This window comes from Lepisosteus platostomus, chromosome 10, assembly GCF_059453375.1.
Source record: "Lepisosteus platostomus isolate fLepPlt1 chromosome 10, fLepPlt1.hap1, whole genome shotgun sequence".
Lineage (NCBI taxonomy): Eukaryota > Metazoa > Chordata > Actinopteri > Semionotiformes > Lepisosteidae > Lepisosteus > Lepisosteus platostomus.
In genome coordinates, this window is record NC_142620.1 from 22,372,846 (window position 1) to 22,388,068 (window position 15,223).

The following is a 15,223-nucleotide window of genomic DNA, read 5'->3' on the forward strand; positions in this document are numbered from 1 at the left end:
TATCTACAGCATTGCTTATTATATCCCCTACACTTCTTATATCAGTAGGTCACAAAGTATCTCCTATCTTCATTTGATCGCTCTGGTTACTCTACTGTGTGATTTAGAAACAGTCACCTGTGAAATCCTTATTTTTCATTGCATAAACTGGGATTATGTTATGTAACGGAACTTGTTCTTGACTTTGTGGAAGTCTGGAACAAGATGTCAAGGACAGTATCCTGTCTTTTGTTTTCAAAAAATGACTGGAGGAGATCCTTGGATTAATGAGCTACTAGCAAACCTAATGAGCTAGAAAGACAGAATATCCTCCTCTTGTTTGAAAACATTCTTTAGTTGCTGCTCATAGTACAAAGTCCTCTGTTAAATAAAAAACAGTACATATATTGTACTTGTACTTGCATGAGATTAAATAACTCTTCCAATGTCTTCTCTACTTCTCTATAGTAAGGCTTTATTCTCATCTGTGCAGAGGATTAAAACTGCTTTAGACTCAATGCCAACTAAAGGCTTTACATATTCTCTCCTACCATTTCTGCAACATGTTACAGTATTTTTTAATAGTGGTTTCTGCATGTAATAGTAACTAACTGCGTTCTGTACCAAAATGGAGCAGAGCTCACAGAATACTAGTATTGCAACAATAAATAATATACTGCATGACATTTAATAATGGGCAATAATTTTAATACAGTATTACTTTGTTTAAGATGGATTGGTGTTGCCTCATCCTTGAAATAATGAAGACTAATAACAATCACTAAAAGTTTAACAACATAACTTAACAATTTAATTATTTCATTTAATGACAATCCATAAATCCTAGCCAATTAAAACAAACCTAAATCATCATTAAAACAAAATCTTTGATGGATGATGATTGTCATGGGCATGAAGCCATTTAAATAGAAACATATTTTTGAAAATCTAAAAAATAAAAATTGAAATAACACTGCTGACAAATGTTTTAAAATATGAACTATTTTAAAAAATAGTTTAAATATTAGCTTTGTCACAGACAGTGCATGTCCATATCAACTTGTAAATGCTTAACAGGAAATTATTTGATTTTATAATAAACTTTCTATTAGTATTTAATTCAGAAATGTCTGACATTTTTATTTTTACTACAATTAGGATATATTCTAGATAGTGAATGAAAGATATATCCTTTTTGTTAGGTATCATTCTTTAAAAATGCAAAGATATCTATTATTTCTAAAGACAGAGCAATTAAGCACTTAAGCCAATTGCTCACAAGCTTTTACAAATACATTTGATCCATCTTCAGGCTGTCGGACGGTTCCTGTATACAGCCAAACCAGATAACTAAATTACAAGATTGCTTACACTTTTTAAACAAATTGCATTTTCTATTTGAAACCTGTTTTGCTTAATACATGCAGTTGTGTATCATTCACTAAAAGACTTAAGGAGACATTTTATACATCGCTCCTAGTATATCTTGATGTGAAGCCTTCTGATCTGTAGACAGAAATGCTGAACATTTTAGTTTACACAATAGGAGAATGTAGTTTCAATTACTGCCAAATATAATTGGTCAAAACCGCATATACTTCTATCTTTGGACTCACATACAGAAAAGCCTTGCTGACACTTGTTAAAAGCATTTTAAGAGGGTTGAAGTCTGAATTACCTTCTACTGTATTTCAAAATACTTTTTTAGGAAATACATTCAACTAACTTTGCTATAACTAATATAGAACTAAGAGCAACAATTATACTTAAAATAATCTTATTTTTCCTAACATAAAAGGGCACTGGACGTCAAACACACTGACCCTACCCATGATCCCTGCTCATCCACCCTAGTTTATTCCTGTACTGGTACACTCTAGCAGATTGCCAGGCCTAACTGCTGGGTCACACAGTACCATATTACCATCTAGGGGAGGAACCCTCCAAGTGACAGAGTATGGCAGAAGAGTGTTGTTGGGTGTCAAGCAGCAAGAGACAGAAGGGGAAAGGTAGAAGACAGCAGAGAGAGGAAGAAGAGTGTTAGCCTTCTGGGGGCAGCCCCTTACTGCACCTTTTTGCAAACTCATGTCCACCATTCGGGGCTCGGCCAGCTCCAGATAGAAGTTCTTGTTTTTCTCATACTCCTCGTCGTCAATAATTTTCACCTGAATTGTTTTGCTGTGAAAGCAGAGAAAGAAAAGAAAAGGGGGGAAAAGAAAGAAAAAAACAAGAAGGTCACAAAGAGAAAACCAGGTAAAGTGCACACGTGTTTCTGGAGAGAGGAGAGGAGTGAAAGGGTCAAAGGTGAAAGGTTAAAGGCCAAAGGTCAGTACCCCTCCTGTGATTACTTTGGAGCACACAGCCCTGAAAATTGCTCTCCTCCAAGCACATGTGGATAGGTGTTTCCTTGCTGTGCAATTAGAAAAGACGGACATTCACCCCTCTCCCTGCCATAACACGGCTTTGGGTTCTCTTCAAGCTTGCTCCTCGACACAGGGAGGAAAGGCGCAGCTGACCGTTTGGTAAAAGGAAAAGAGAAGGAAGTCACACTGCTCACAAGATTCATCATGCCCTGTGACCAAAGTGCAATTTAACATTCTACTTTTTAAATATGAAAAATAAGGTTTCAGAAAATATACTGTATGCAGGCACACCAATGACCAAACCTGGAAAAGAAACTTTAATTACTTATTTAATCAAAACATCAAAATTGGACATCAATGAACCATATACTGTAACAGCATCATAAAATGAGGTGTTGATCTGGTGCAGAATTCCCCATATGCTTCGGCACTCAAGATCCCAACATCTCACATTTCCTGGACTTTGGAGGCACTTATTAGGCAGACACCTTAGAAGTTATTGACAAAAGCAATAGTCCAGCACATTAAAATCCATGCACACCGGATGGTATAATATGAGGAAATCCAAACTTCAGAAACTGCACAGGCACAAAGAAGACTAATATCACTGATCTGAGTCTGTGTCACGTCCATAGCCAGATTTGATAGAATCCCCCAGTGATGGTGCAGTGTCACAAGGGAAGCTCCAGCGTAAGGCCTGGATTAGATGGTCTCTTTCTTCTGAGAACTCAGAAGCGACTCGTGTGACTTTCTTGCTGCCTGCAGGCTTGCAGTGATGTCAGTGGAAGTCCTGCTGCTACTTCAATCAGAACCAACTCTCCTGTCAGGCAGCATGGAGCATCATATATGCCAAAAACAAATGACTCTGTAGCTGGATGTGTCATGGATGAGGACCATGTCTACCTGTTTCATTCTTTCCTGAGTGATCAAGGGTTTGTAGGGGTTTGAAAAGTTGAGCCATACTGTATACTGTATCATGGTTGTTTTCAAACAGGGTAGGAATAAAAATAAAAAGAATTGGTTAATTTCTCATTTAAAAAGCCAGATGCAAACATTCGGAGCTGCCTTTTTTAGAAAGAACTTAAAAAATAAAATAATGAAAATAAACATTTACAAATATCCTATTGGTGACTGTGTGCCTTCCTCCTCTCTGAAACTGCAGTAGTATGTCGGTGTAGTACAGTTACATCTTAAAATAAAGAATGATACAGTGCACCTTTTTCATCTCTTAAAAATAAATATAATAATATCAAACAGCTTTTAGATTCCATTCCGAAAAAGATGGCTGCACTTTTTAAAATATTCTTTTGGTATGAATATTCTGCATTCACTCTTCACACCAACAAGAGAGAAAAAGTGATCCATCTGCTGCAATTCTAGGCACAACCAAATTATAGAGAACTGCAGCCAGTAAAACCAGCTCCTTGACCAGTCTGTGATCTGTAAATGTAGGCTTTGGTTAACTACTAAATCAATGGACCAAATTGCTCTTTAAATGCTTTTGCTGGAATCAAAAAGCAGCACATGCCCCCAGCCCACCTGTCCTGTTGTTCTCTTGTCCTAGAAAAAGGGGGATGTACTGGGCTGAGGATAGCACCTTTTGATAAAATGATGGGATGTGTTTTTACTCCCTGAGGATACCAAGATGTTCAGTAGTCAAGGAGTCTGAAAAGGACCAACCAAGCAATGCAATGTGATGCTGCTTGTCAATCAGATACACACATCTTGCCAGGATTTACACAAACAGGGCTTTTCTTACTTGAAATAAATCATCTCTTGTGAAGACAGAAAAACTTGCTTGGCCAATTTCCCACACAAAACGCTAACCTTGCAATTTATATCCTACATCATCTGCTGTTGTTCAGGAAGAAATGTGTTGATATCTTTCAAGTTGTGGGGGAGGTTGTTTGAAATGCTGTTATGAAAAAGATATGAATCAAAACAATTAATTTTTTTACTCTACTACTACAAGGGCATTTTGAGATTATGCTGCAAGGTGTCTGAACACTGATTCTGAAAAGCAATCTCCTAAATGGATTAGAGAAACACTTTACACCATCTGAATAATTTTACACCAGTTCCTATGTTGTTCCATAAGACCAGTTATCTATATGCTGTGAGATTTGCTGTCATTATTTTGGCTTAGAGTGTTATTTTCCCAACTCAATACAATGTCTGAAAACTTCTCATGGCCTCTCTGTGTACTTCACCTTGCATGTAGCCCTGAAAACTGTATTCAGAAACATTTTACTGACATGTCACTACAAGGAAAAAAAGAAGAAACAAACTATCTCTTTTACACCAACTAAAAAAATGTGACCCCCATTCAACACAAATATGTAGACCTGAATATGGTGACAAAACCGTCAGAAGCGGACTAGTGGGAGACAATGGAGACATAGACCTGAAAGGCCCCAAGAATATTTTCTGCTGGTCAGTGGAAATGGATTCCATCAGGTGCTCCACAAATTCCCACAGTCAAACACACTGATAGAATCCTTGACCAGCTTAGGGCTGTCAGATCGACCTTTCAGTCCTATGTCTCCATTGTCTCGCTACCATCTCAAACATTTTTGAGTGAAGTGCTTTCCAAGTGGATCCTGAGACTTGAAAAAAGCCCCACAAGAAATGTAGCTGTATAATAACTAACCCTCATCGTATGTGACCACCATAAAATATCCTAGCAGTTTCAAGAGAAAAAAGAAACAGTAACTTATAGAAGGGTCACAATCCAAATTCAAACTGAATACTAGAGGAAGAAAACTTGTATGGTGTATCTCCTGTGGGTTCCGATGCCAATTACAAAAACATGCCCTTTCTGCTAACCCTGAACCTAGTCTTTCAATTCCTGCTCAACATCAGAACTCACAGGAAGTGGGTTAGAAAATCAGGTGTGTTTTCTGTTGCATTTAAGAGAACGTTATGATTTATCTGCAAACATTATGTGTAAGCAAGCTGTAGGCTCTTTATAAACCAACACCATGTGTGAGGAATTGTAATATTCTATTTTTAATAAATCTGCACAGACAGGTGCGTTTTCAACATCCTCTAAAGCTCAACACAGATAACCTGCATGTATTGAAGGGACATCGCATCCATCCCAATGATATAAAAGGGACTCCATGTCTTTGTATGATCTGTCCACCAAGGCTGAGTTTCTCAAAGGAAAATTCCTACTGCAAAGAATGATAACATGGAGGATGGGCATAGAACCATTTTTGGAAAAAATGGACTAGAACAAGTGTACATTACCATGTTACCAACTCCTAGAATGGGACTTGATGGGAGCAGCCAGATTTAAAATATAAGAACATATAAAAGGTTACAAAGTAGAGGCCATTCAGACAAGCTGGAAAGTTTTATAGTTGGAAGCTAATTGATCCAAGAGCAACAGTCATCTTGCAGTGTCCTGAAAGAAACCAGGATATCAGCTTCAGCAATGTGACTGGGAAGCTTGTTCCATAACCCCACAGTCCTTTGTGTAAAGATGTGCCTCCTGTTCTTGGTTAAATGCACATTGCACATTTCCACACTTTCTCTGTAGTGTGCGGGGAAGGTAGTGCATAGAAGCTACTTAAGTTTTTGTACCTGTGAAAGACACAAGAGGATTTCCACATGCCTTGCTGACCCCCCCCCCCCCTTTTTTTTTTAAAAGTCATATTTTCATACGGGGACAAAATAAGAGTGAATTTTTGTGCACAATTGCAGGACGTCAGAGCTCTTCACTCCCCAGATCTCCTTCTCCATCACTCTGGCGGAAACTCAAAAAGTTGCAGGTTTTTAATCAGTTGTAACGGCAATGTGGTAGTTTTGTGTTGCTGTCCCGCTGTTTCTGCCCACTGGCCACACAATGGTTCGACCTGCTGCCTCGCAGCACTGGGGCCCCAGGTTCAATTCTGGATCTGGCCATCTGCATGGAGTTTGTACTGTACAGTATGTCCTCCCCTTGTTCATGTGGGTTTACTCTGGCTGCTCTGGTTTCTCTTCAAAGTCCAAAAACACACTGGTAGGTTAACTGGCTTCTGCGAAACAAGCCCTGGTGTGAGTGTGTACATGTTTGTGCCTGTGTGTGCCCTGCGACAGACTGGTGTCTTGTTTAGGACATATCCCGCCTTACGCCCGTTGCTTGTCAGGTTGGGCTCTGGGTCTGAATTGAAAGAAATGGTTAGAAAATGAATGGATGGTTTTGGTAAAACTTAAAGTGGTGAATTCGACTGCGAATAGCTTGATCTGCATCAGAAGTAAAGGATGACTAAATGAAATGCACTACATTCATGTTGAGCCCAAGCAGTGCCAGATCAGCTTTTTGTTGAGTGTGTCCTTGATAAAAAAGTCACATAAAAAGTACATCAAATACTTGCAATGAAAGGGAAAATTGTTTGAATTTACACGAATCAAGTGACAAGTTTTGAAAAGGGCACAAATGAAAGAATATTGACAACCACCATGCAGAGAGCTTGTTTTTTCAAAGCTTAAAAGTCCTTTCATAAACTGCAAGTATTTAAAGACATTTGCAGAAAATCACCTTAAGTTTCTGAAGGTGAAAAATGACACTCTGTGCTTGAAGCCAACTCAGGCACCAACTGAAATAGTTACAAAAGGCAGAGTGTGAAGATTAATGGAATAAAGAGTTTTTTAATGTACACTTGTTCTAGTCCATCCTCTCTACCTATCCTTGTTTCTTTAATCTCTTACAGCTGCCCAGTTCTCCAATAAATTAATCTCCACAAACATAACACTTCTTTACACAAAATATTGTTGGAGTCTGGAATAAGCTGCTCAGTTACGTTGCTGAAGCAGCTGGTTGAGATCCTTGGATCCATTAGTTACAAACCTACTGTACAAACGGCATTCATGTGCCTAATGAAGTCTGCTCATTGTAACTGTTTTTATGGTCTTAAAATGAATTAATGGGACAGAAGCCTTATACTGTAGGAAAGTTTTCAGCTTACCTGGGTTTCTTAAAAACAAACCTCCAGATATCACAAAAACAAAAACAGATGACACTTCATTGTGATGGCATGCCTATTCGTCAGATAAGTACTGACAACTTGACAGTGGCAATCCACTTGATAAAGGATGATGGAAAAAAAAACTAAAGCCATATATTTATACCCTTATGAGCAGGTGATCTGCAGGAGATGGGGAATAGACATTATTCCACTGTCCTTTCATAATGAGATTCATCAAAAATGACCATGGTGATTTTGAGGGGACTGCTCAGCTACCCTGTATTAAACAAAAGGTTACGTCTCACTGATTTTGTAGCATTTGTATGTTTTAAGCATGGTAGCAGACTTTAAAAACAACATAGGAACTGCAACCTAAACGTGTTCAAATAATTTTGGAAGTGAGTCAAATATTTAGTTTTGTTTGCTGTTTTTTGTATTTTCCACAATTACAATTTGTTATTATTTTTTTCTCCGCCAATTTCCAAAGGCTGTGAAAAACTTTCCCAATGACAGCTTAAAAACCTTAATTCCCTTTTCAATGTAATGTATGTAGAGCTTTACACAGACCGATAAAATATAGTACACAAATGTACAGTATATGCATAATATAGTAATGAGTGACAAATGAAATATTTAATTTTGATCTTAAGGCAGGGGCAGAATGTCATCATTGGACTTTGCAGAAAGAAAGGTTTAGGAGGCTGTGAAAGAATGATATCTATGTTCCACAACCAGCTCATTAACTAGTGGACATCCATAAGCCAAGTGGCTTTTTAAAAACTCCCATCCTCATTTCCCCATCTCGTGCCCTTGTTGTTACGGAGTTTTATTAACAAAATCAATTTTGCCAGCTGGGAATGAGTTGTCAGAAGCATAAGAATATTTAATCAAAATTCACACAGTCAGCAAATTTGCATTGGTATGTCTTCAACAACAAACATAGTCCACATGATGGTGGTATTGTTGAATTTGTATTATTTTTGTCTTGCACTTGGGACCTGAAAACTGTCAGAGCGATCTCAATGGAAATTAATGCACATCTCTAATCTTAGCCTGCGCACCTCCTGGAAACAGAAACCATTGTGTGCATTCCTGTGCAGAGGAAACTGGTCTCATGGTATTATTACATTGTATGCATTTGCAACTCTCATTCCTTTTCTGTTTTTGTTTTGCTGGCTTGCACTGTGTATTCAAACTTTCTTAACAATGGTGAGCCAGGTTGGAGCAGTGCAAGGAAAAGGACAGACAGTCTGAATGATGATACTGGTGACCTACGACCACAGCTGCAGTGCAGCTGCATTTTGCATTCCTCCAGCAGGTTTTCCTTTAATGCCTTGAAGCCTATGATAGTTGTTGAGGGAAAAAAGTCATATTTCTTATTTCTAATCGGGTGGGGGCCTTATATCCTTGGCAGCTTTGATGATGAGTCTACTGTACTACTACTGTACTTGTACTATGCCTGGCTAGACTGCCTTGTACTGTGGCTACAGTAAGTGTTAATATTAAAATATTAGAAAGAGTACATTGACAAATGAACTGCAGTTTAACGATAAAATGCCTTGATTTCATTTTTCAATCTTTTTTGTCACCCTAGGTCTTCAAAGAGACGGGGATTACATTGTGCTAAAAAAAACAGCTTGCATCCAGCTGGGTTCAAATGCCTCGAGGAAATCTGCGACTCCCAATGTTGCAAAAATTTGCTTTCTCTCTCCTTTTCTCTCACTGTAATACACATCTTTAACAATGACATTTAAAGCACCCCTGTCCTGCTGTCTCCTCAACCCACTCCCCGGCATCTCATTTAGCTTTGATGGCAGCCACAGGAATGTGCCAGCTTCACAACCCCTGACCTCTTACTCCATGCAAGGCATGGTGGTGCTTTCATCAGTCCCTCCCCTGGGACAGGAGTCATTTGTACAAAGAGGATGTCAATGAAGAAGTGTGTCCTTCTCCCAGAATCCTCTCAGGGGTTGCCACATGCACACAATGCCCATGAGGCAACTGTCGGATTAGTACATGACAGCGGATTGGACTGCTATTATTACAAACTCCATTTAAGTGCCAACCTAAGTTTTCAGAGCTACTCCCATTTCCTGCACTGCTGCGCAGTTGCTGGAGTGTTTCACATGTGATTAAGGCAGCTCCATTATTTCGATTGTTTGCATTGTGCCTCCTTGCCTGTGTCCTTTACAATCTTCGGATGGGCTCCATCACCGAAAACAAACCTGCTCGGGGGTAGCTCTGGTCTCCTTCTCTTTGGCAATGTGCACGGAAAAGACCACTCATACACTTTAAACACAACCCCCACAACCTTTTATGTAAAGAAGTGCCTTCCATTCTCAGTCTTAAGTGCACTTCTACATAGATTCCACTTGTATTGTGTGGTTTGTGTTTTATGGACTATCTCAATCCCATTTTGAATTCTTGTATCAGGTCCCCCTGAAGTCCTCTCTGTTCCCAACTAAAAAGGTTCACTTTCATCTGCCTCTTAGTGTAAGACATCCATTTAAACATAACTATGTAAATTAGTGCTCTTTGTTGGACTGATACAAGAGCAGCACTATCTTTATTATAATGTATTGATCAAAACTGTACAAAATATTTTAAATGAGGCCTTATTAGCAACACTAAAAAGGAGATGATATCTTTGCCCTAAGGGTCATGCATCCTGCTTATCTTTTACAGGTGAATGTGCCTCAGTCTCTGAAGTTTCCATTTGTGGAATAAAGGAACAATAGGTTTATTCCATGCTGAAAAGAGAAGAAAGAAAACACAATGTTTCGGCTGTGTAAGGGTGTAAGGGTGTTTTGTGGAATAAGACTATCAAGAGGAGTGCAGGTCCCAGACATTGGTGAACCCTGGATGGCAGAGCAGAATGACATACTGTACATTACAACCCATCAGAACCTGGGAGATCTAAAAAGGATTAAATACTTTTTTGTCAATTTGAAAACAATAATAAGGAAGACAGTTGTGCTTTATTTCATCCTTTAGTTGCATCAAACAAACCAAGATAAGCAGACTTAGCTAGACCACTTCACACCTTCCAATTCTGAAACCAAGATAAGCTCACTTAACTGGACCACTTCACACCTTCCGATTCTAAATCCCCAAAATTAAGATGTGGAAATCTTTTTGACCGGCTTGCATTTACTGTACTTTTTTATTGGTTTATGGTTTGACTATTTCAAGTTGCATCAAGGAAAGGTCAAGGCACTCACACCTTTAACTTCAGGAGACAATGTGTAAACTGTTCCCTAAATATCAGCTTAATTTAAGAATTGAACTATTTCACCAAGAGGTCGACACTGGCCTACGCAGCCTTCTTAACAATGTTGGTAATGTGAGCTGTCTTACACTACAAGCTCTCCACAAGAACAACAGAACAAGGATGACCTTGGGTGTGGTGGCCAATATTATTCGCTCTAAGACATGCAGGTAAAGATGAAGGCTTGTCACTATTATGGTTCATTGGCCTTTGTGACCTCCTAGCAGTTTTATTGTGGAGGGCAGCCAAAATGTAGCCCTACTGTAGTTGACATTCGTGACTGAAACTCATTGTCTTTTTTTCTACATTTTTGCCTTTGTTCCTGAAACCTTTGGTGCAGTTTCTCTGTGAATAGGAGACAGATTTTCTGTGTTTTGGTGGAGAAGTAACAAAATATGTGGCCAGTGTTCAGCAAGCTGGTATTGAATTGCCTCTCTGACCTTTTTAAATTCAAGCTTAGCTATCGGGAGAGGAGCTCTGAGGCATGCTGGGGTTTAGCTCCAATCTCTGACTATCACAACCCAGCAAACTTTAACTAGGCTTTTTTTCAATTTTACACGGTACCTGAGGAAAAAGATTATATTACCCCAGTTGAGCCAACAATTAAATTAGGGATTGAATGGTCCAGGAGGAAAGAAAACCAAAGAACTCCTGAAAAACCTTAAAACCTATATTGACCACTTCCAGAAAGATTGAACCTATAACAGAAGCATGGTCTACTACCTGAGCATGAAATAATTTTCTTTTGTGTGCAATCCAAAATAGAGAGAGCTAAAGAAATTAGGACATTTGAAAAAAAAATCAAGGAACTTAAATAACAACTTAGCTGAACATAAGAATAATTACAAACGAGAGGTCACTGTTTCACTCTTTAGTCCAGAGGGTTGACTGTGTCAATACACCCAGAAGGTTAATTTTGTTAACTCTGAAATATAAAGCAAAATATTTATATTATTCCTTATTAAAAATAAATTACATTCTTGTACTATAACACAATAGTTAAATCACAGAACTGCTGGCCATGATATATTCTACTTCATTTTAAAGGTTTTAAGTGCTTTAAAAAAAGGTTCTGTACTCAGGTTTGTAACATACAGTAGCAACTGTTTTTTTAGTCTAATTATATATTATCAGCAAAGCATTTTTTTCTGTTCTTTAATGAGGGCTTTTCCAGCACTCAGACATTTTCGCACATTTGTTAAGCAGTTCCTAACAGCTGTCAGCTTCAACCAAATTTCTGAAAAATGCTTTTTTTTTTCCCCAGCCAAATTGACTGTGCAAGCAGATGGACCATTACCAGACTTTTCCCAACAGAAATGTGATCCAGTTGGGAACTGAAGGGTGGTTTATTGTGATGTGCAACTGTTATGTGTTTTTATATTGGTTACAGTACAGGCAGTTGGCCTGCATCCTAGACTTGGTCCCTGAGCAAACGTGACGTATCTTGACAAATGAAAGGGAAAGTGTGAGTCACGAGATTTTCTCGCTAGGCTAAAATTAAAAGTAGGACAGGAAATGTGTATTTTATATCCCCATGGAATATGAATATCCTCAATGGACCTATTACTATCTCATAAATTGACGCAATTAACTACACACTGTTTTTTCTTGTGGATGCTGAATACTGTAGGTACTTCTAAAGTGCACATACTGTACAGTATAGTACAGTGCCTTGTAGAAGTATCCAGACCCTTTTTTTGGTGCCCTAGTTTGTGAAATAACAAAATGAAACATCCACTTTTTTCCCAAATTAATGGTTTATTCAAAACCCGAATGCTCAGACTGAAGCAGGGGAAGATAAGTTACAGTAAAAGTCAGCAAAAGTTAATGAGAAAAAATGAAATATGTTGACTGCACAAGTATTCTGACCTGTGAAGTCAATATTTGGTGGAAGCGCTTTTGGCAGCACTGCCCGGGTGCAATTGTTGACCAATTTCGATTACTGGCATCAGTGTCAAGACTTTTCACAGATTCTCAATAGGATTCAAGCCAGAACTTTGACTTGGCCACTCGAGAACATTCACTTTCTTATTCTTAAACTTTCTAATTCTAACTCTTATTCTGTTTTACAATAAGCTTGTGATTTGGATCATTATCCAGCTGAAGGGTGATTTTTTTATTCCAGTTATAGGTCTGGAGCTGGTTTCCTCTAAGCTATGCTAGTACTTTGCTCCATCTATGATCCTATTAGTCTCGACAGGCTTTCCAGTCCCTATTGATGAGAAGCAGGACTATAACAAAATGCGAAATTCCACCATGCTAAACTGTAGAGATGGTGTTGACTGAGTGATGCACTACCGTAGAGAGTATTTATTCTGAAATCATGTAAAATTATGTGAATTATTATTGCACATAGACAGGAGCCGTTCAACTAATTGTGGGGCTCATTTAGGTAACTTTGTGCACCCAAATTAAAAGGGAATTGCAAGGCTATTTTTATATTTTGGGAGTTAGAAAGAATGAGCATTGATGAGTGCATTTCAAACCACAATAAAAATAAAATGTACACAGTAATTTGTAAAACCTCCAATTTACAGTATATAAGAAAACAGAGGAAATTACCAGGTATGCGCAGCGCCATGTTCTACGATTCAGAACAAGGCAACAAGACTTCCGGTGACGTGTTGCAGCCTTATTACTTTGTATAAAAACAGGCTTGTGAATACATCTCTTTTAATCTAATAGAAATATTGCTTTCGGTTTTGAGACGGTTTTGCCAACAAATACCACTTACTTGTTCACATTGGAACCTTTATTCAGTGAAATGTCTGCTGCACAACCTCTACTTATTCGCTCCTCACATTACATTAGTCATTACAGTGACTAGTGAGCAGGAAGGGCTGCCTCATGTTGTAATTCGTGGGAACGCGAATGTCAGTTTGTAACAACATGGAGACTTGCAATACTTTCACAAAGTTCATGATTTTAAGTCGAAATTAATGAAATGAAATTTTCCTTTAACATTAATTAATTTATTTTGTTACAGAGATGTAATAACCGGTCTGAGAAATTGGGACTGCAGTTCCCCTTTAATTTAGGTTTGCCAGAGCAAAGGGTTTGAATTTTCATCAATTTTGTTTTTTGCTTTGAATGTGTGGAATGAGTTATATAACTTAAATAACTTTTTGATTGCTACAGTACTTCAAAGAGTCACTATTGTTAGCTTTAAAGCAACAAAATGTGAAAACTGCACAAGGATCTGAACACTGTTGCAAAGTACTATATACTGTATATACACAGTTAATAAATTTAGATTATATTATACTATGTATACTTCTAATGGATAAAAGGTACTGTATGTAAGATCTTATTGCTTTGAAAAATAATTGTGTCCTCAAATTTCAGTAGTGAAATGTGAATTAAAGGATACCAAAGGCCAAGCAGTTGAAACTGAAAATTGAATTTGGGAAAACTGCATTTATAACTGAAGACAAGAGGCACATATTAATCCTTTAAAACACTATGTCTATTTAGTTTTATTAATGAGTACTTAAAGAACCATTTCAGCTCATCATAGGACTGCTATTGGTGTACAGTAAATCCTCCAAAACACACAAGATGGGAATGAACATTCTGTACATGGTTTTAAGGAAAGAATGGCAATGTTCATCCAATCCTGTTTGCATTTGGTTCGCCTACTCTGTTTTCTTGTGAATTTTCCACTCATTTTTGCATTTTTCTTCTGCAGTGTCACAGGTACAAATACCTGTGTCACAGGTAAAAATGCCCTTATGACATTTTGTATAGTACGGCTCATGGATTGAAGAGTGCATTACAAGTGTGGTGTATGCAATCAGACCCTGGAAGTGTGACATGCTTACATTAGCTCAGACAAACAAACCCCACACTGCTGAAAAGACAGCCCATTGGTCTGGGACCTTAGAGTCCCAGGAAGTGATGTCACAGCCTCTTCATTCTTACACTGTGAGATCTGTTTTGCAAGAATCAAGTATACTGGAAACATGTTTGGAAAGTACCAACACAGGAATTTGAGTGTCAAATCAAAACGGCAGATGTCAGGTCATAAGGTCGGTGAGTGACAGATACAATATGGTCCTTATTCGCTTAACCTCGCCTGTCCGGGCGTCCCTTTAAATAGATGCATCCATGCCCTAAAGAAAGCATGAAGCTTGCAGTCTGAATGGAATTCTAGCTCAGGCTCCTAAAGGTTTGACAGCTGGGTTTACTGAGTTATGAAGGGAGACACTGCAACTGAGGATGGTGTGACCTTCTAGAGAACACGTTGCCTGCGGTGATCTCTGCCAGATACCAGGGAGGGAACCTTTCATTCCCTCTGCAATCTTACTCTTGAACAATGCAAAATAATGCTCTTATCGCATGAATAAGAGATAATGTACTGTGTTCTTCATTGGTGATGTCTGTTTTTGTTCTGGAGACAATAAAGCTTGATCTGAGCTGCATTGAAGATGCAGTTCCACGGCTGCAGAGAGTGAGGCGCTAGGGGGTAAGCTTTCCCATGTAAGGTCAACCAAAGGGCTTGGGTAGTGATTGGTTCTGGTGGTACCTCAGGAAGGTAATTCTGGCCTGACACTGGGGGTGGCACTATGGCATGGAGCACGCACTGACTGGGAGATCACACTGGGGCTGACTGGCAGATCACAAGCAGGATAGAGAGGACAGTGGTGATGCACCTGGGTTTG

At 38.6% G+C, this 15,223-nt stretch overlaps 1 protein-coding gene across 2 annotated transcripts in view; it reads right to left on the reverse strand.

Annotated features, from left to right (window-relative positions):
* The window catches only part of slc8a3 (solute carrier family 8 member 3), a 146,053-nt gene that overhangs the window by 46,184 nt on the left and 84,646 nt on the right, over positions 1–15,223 (reverse strand). For both annotated transcript variants that reach the window (XM_088648820.1, XM_088648819.1), the window contains exon 3: positions 2,051–2,157. In XM_088648820.1, coding sequence (XP_088504946.1) covers positions 2,051–2,157 — 107 coding nt within the window. The remainder of the gene's footprint in view (positions 1–2,050; positions 2,158–15,223) is intronic.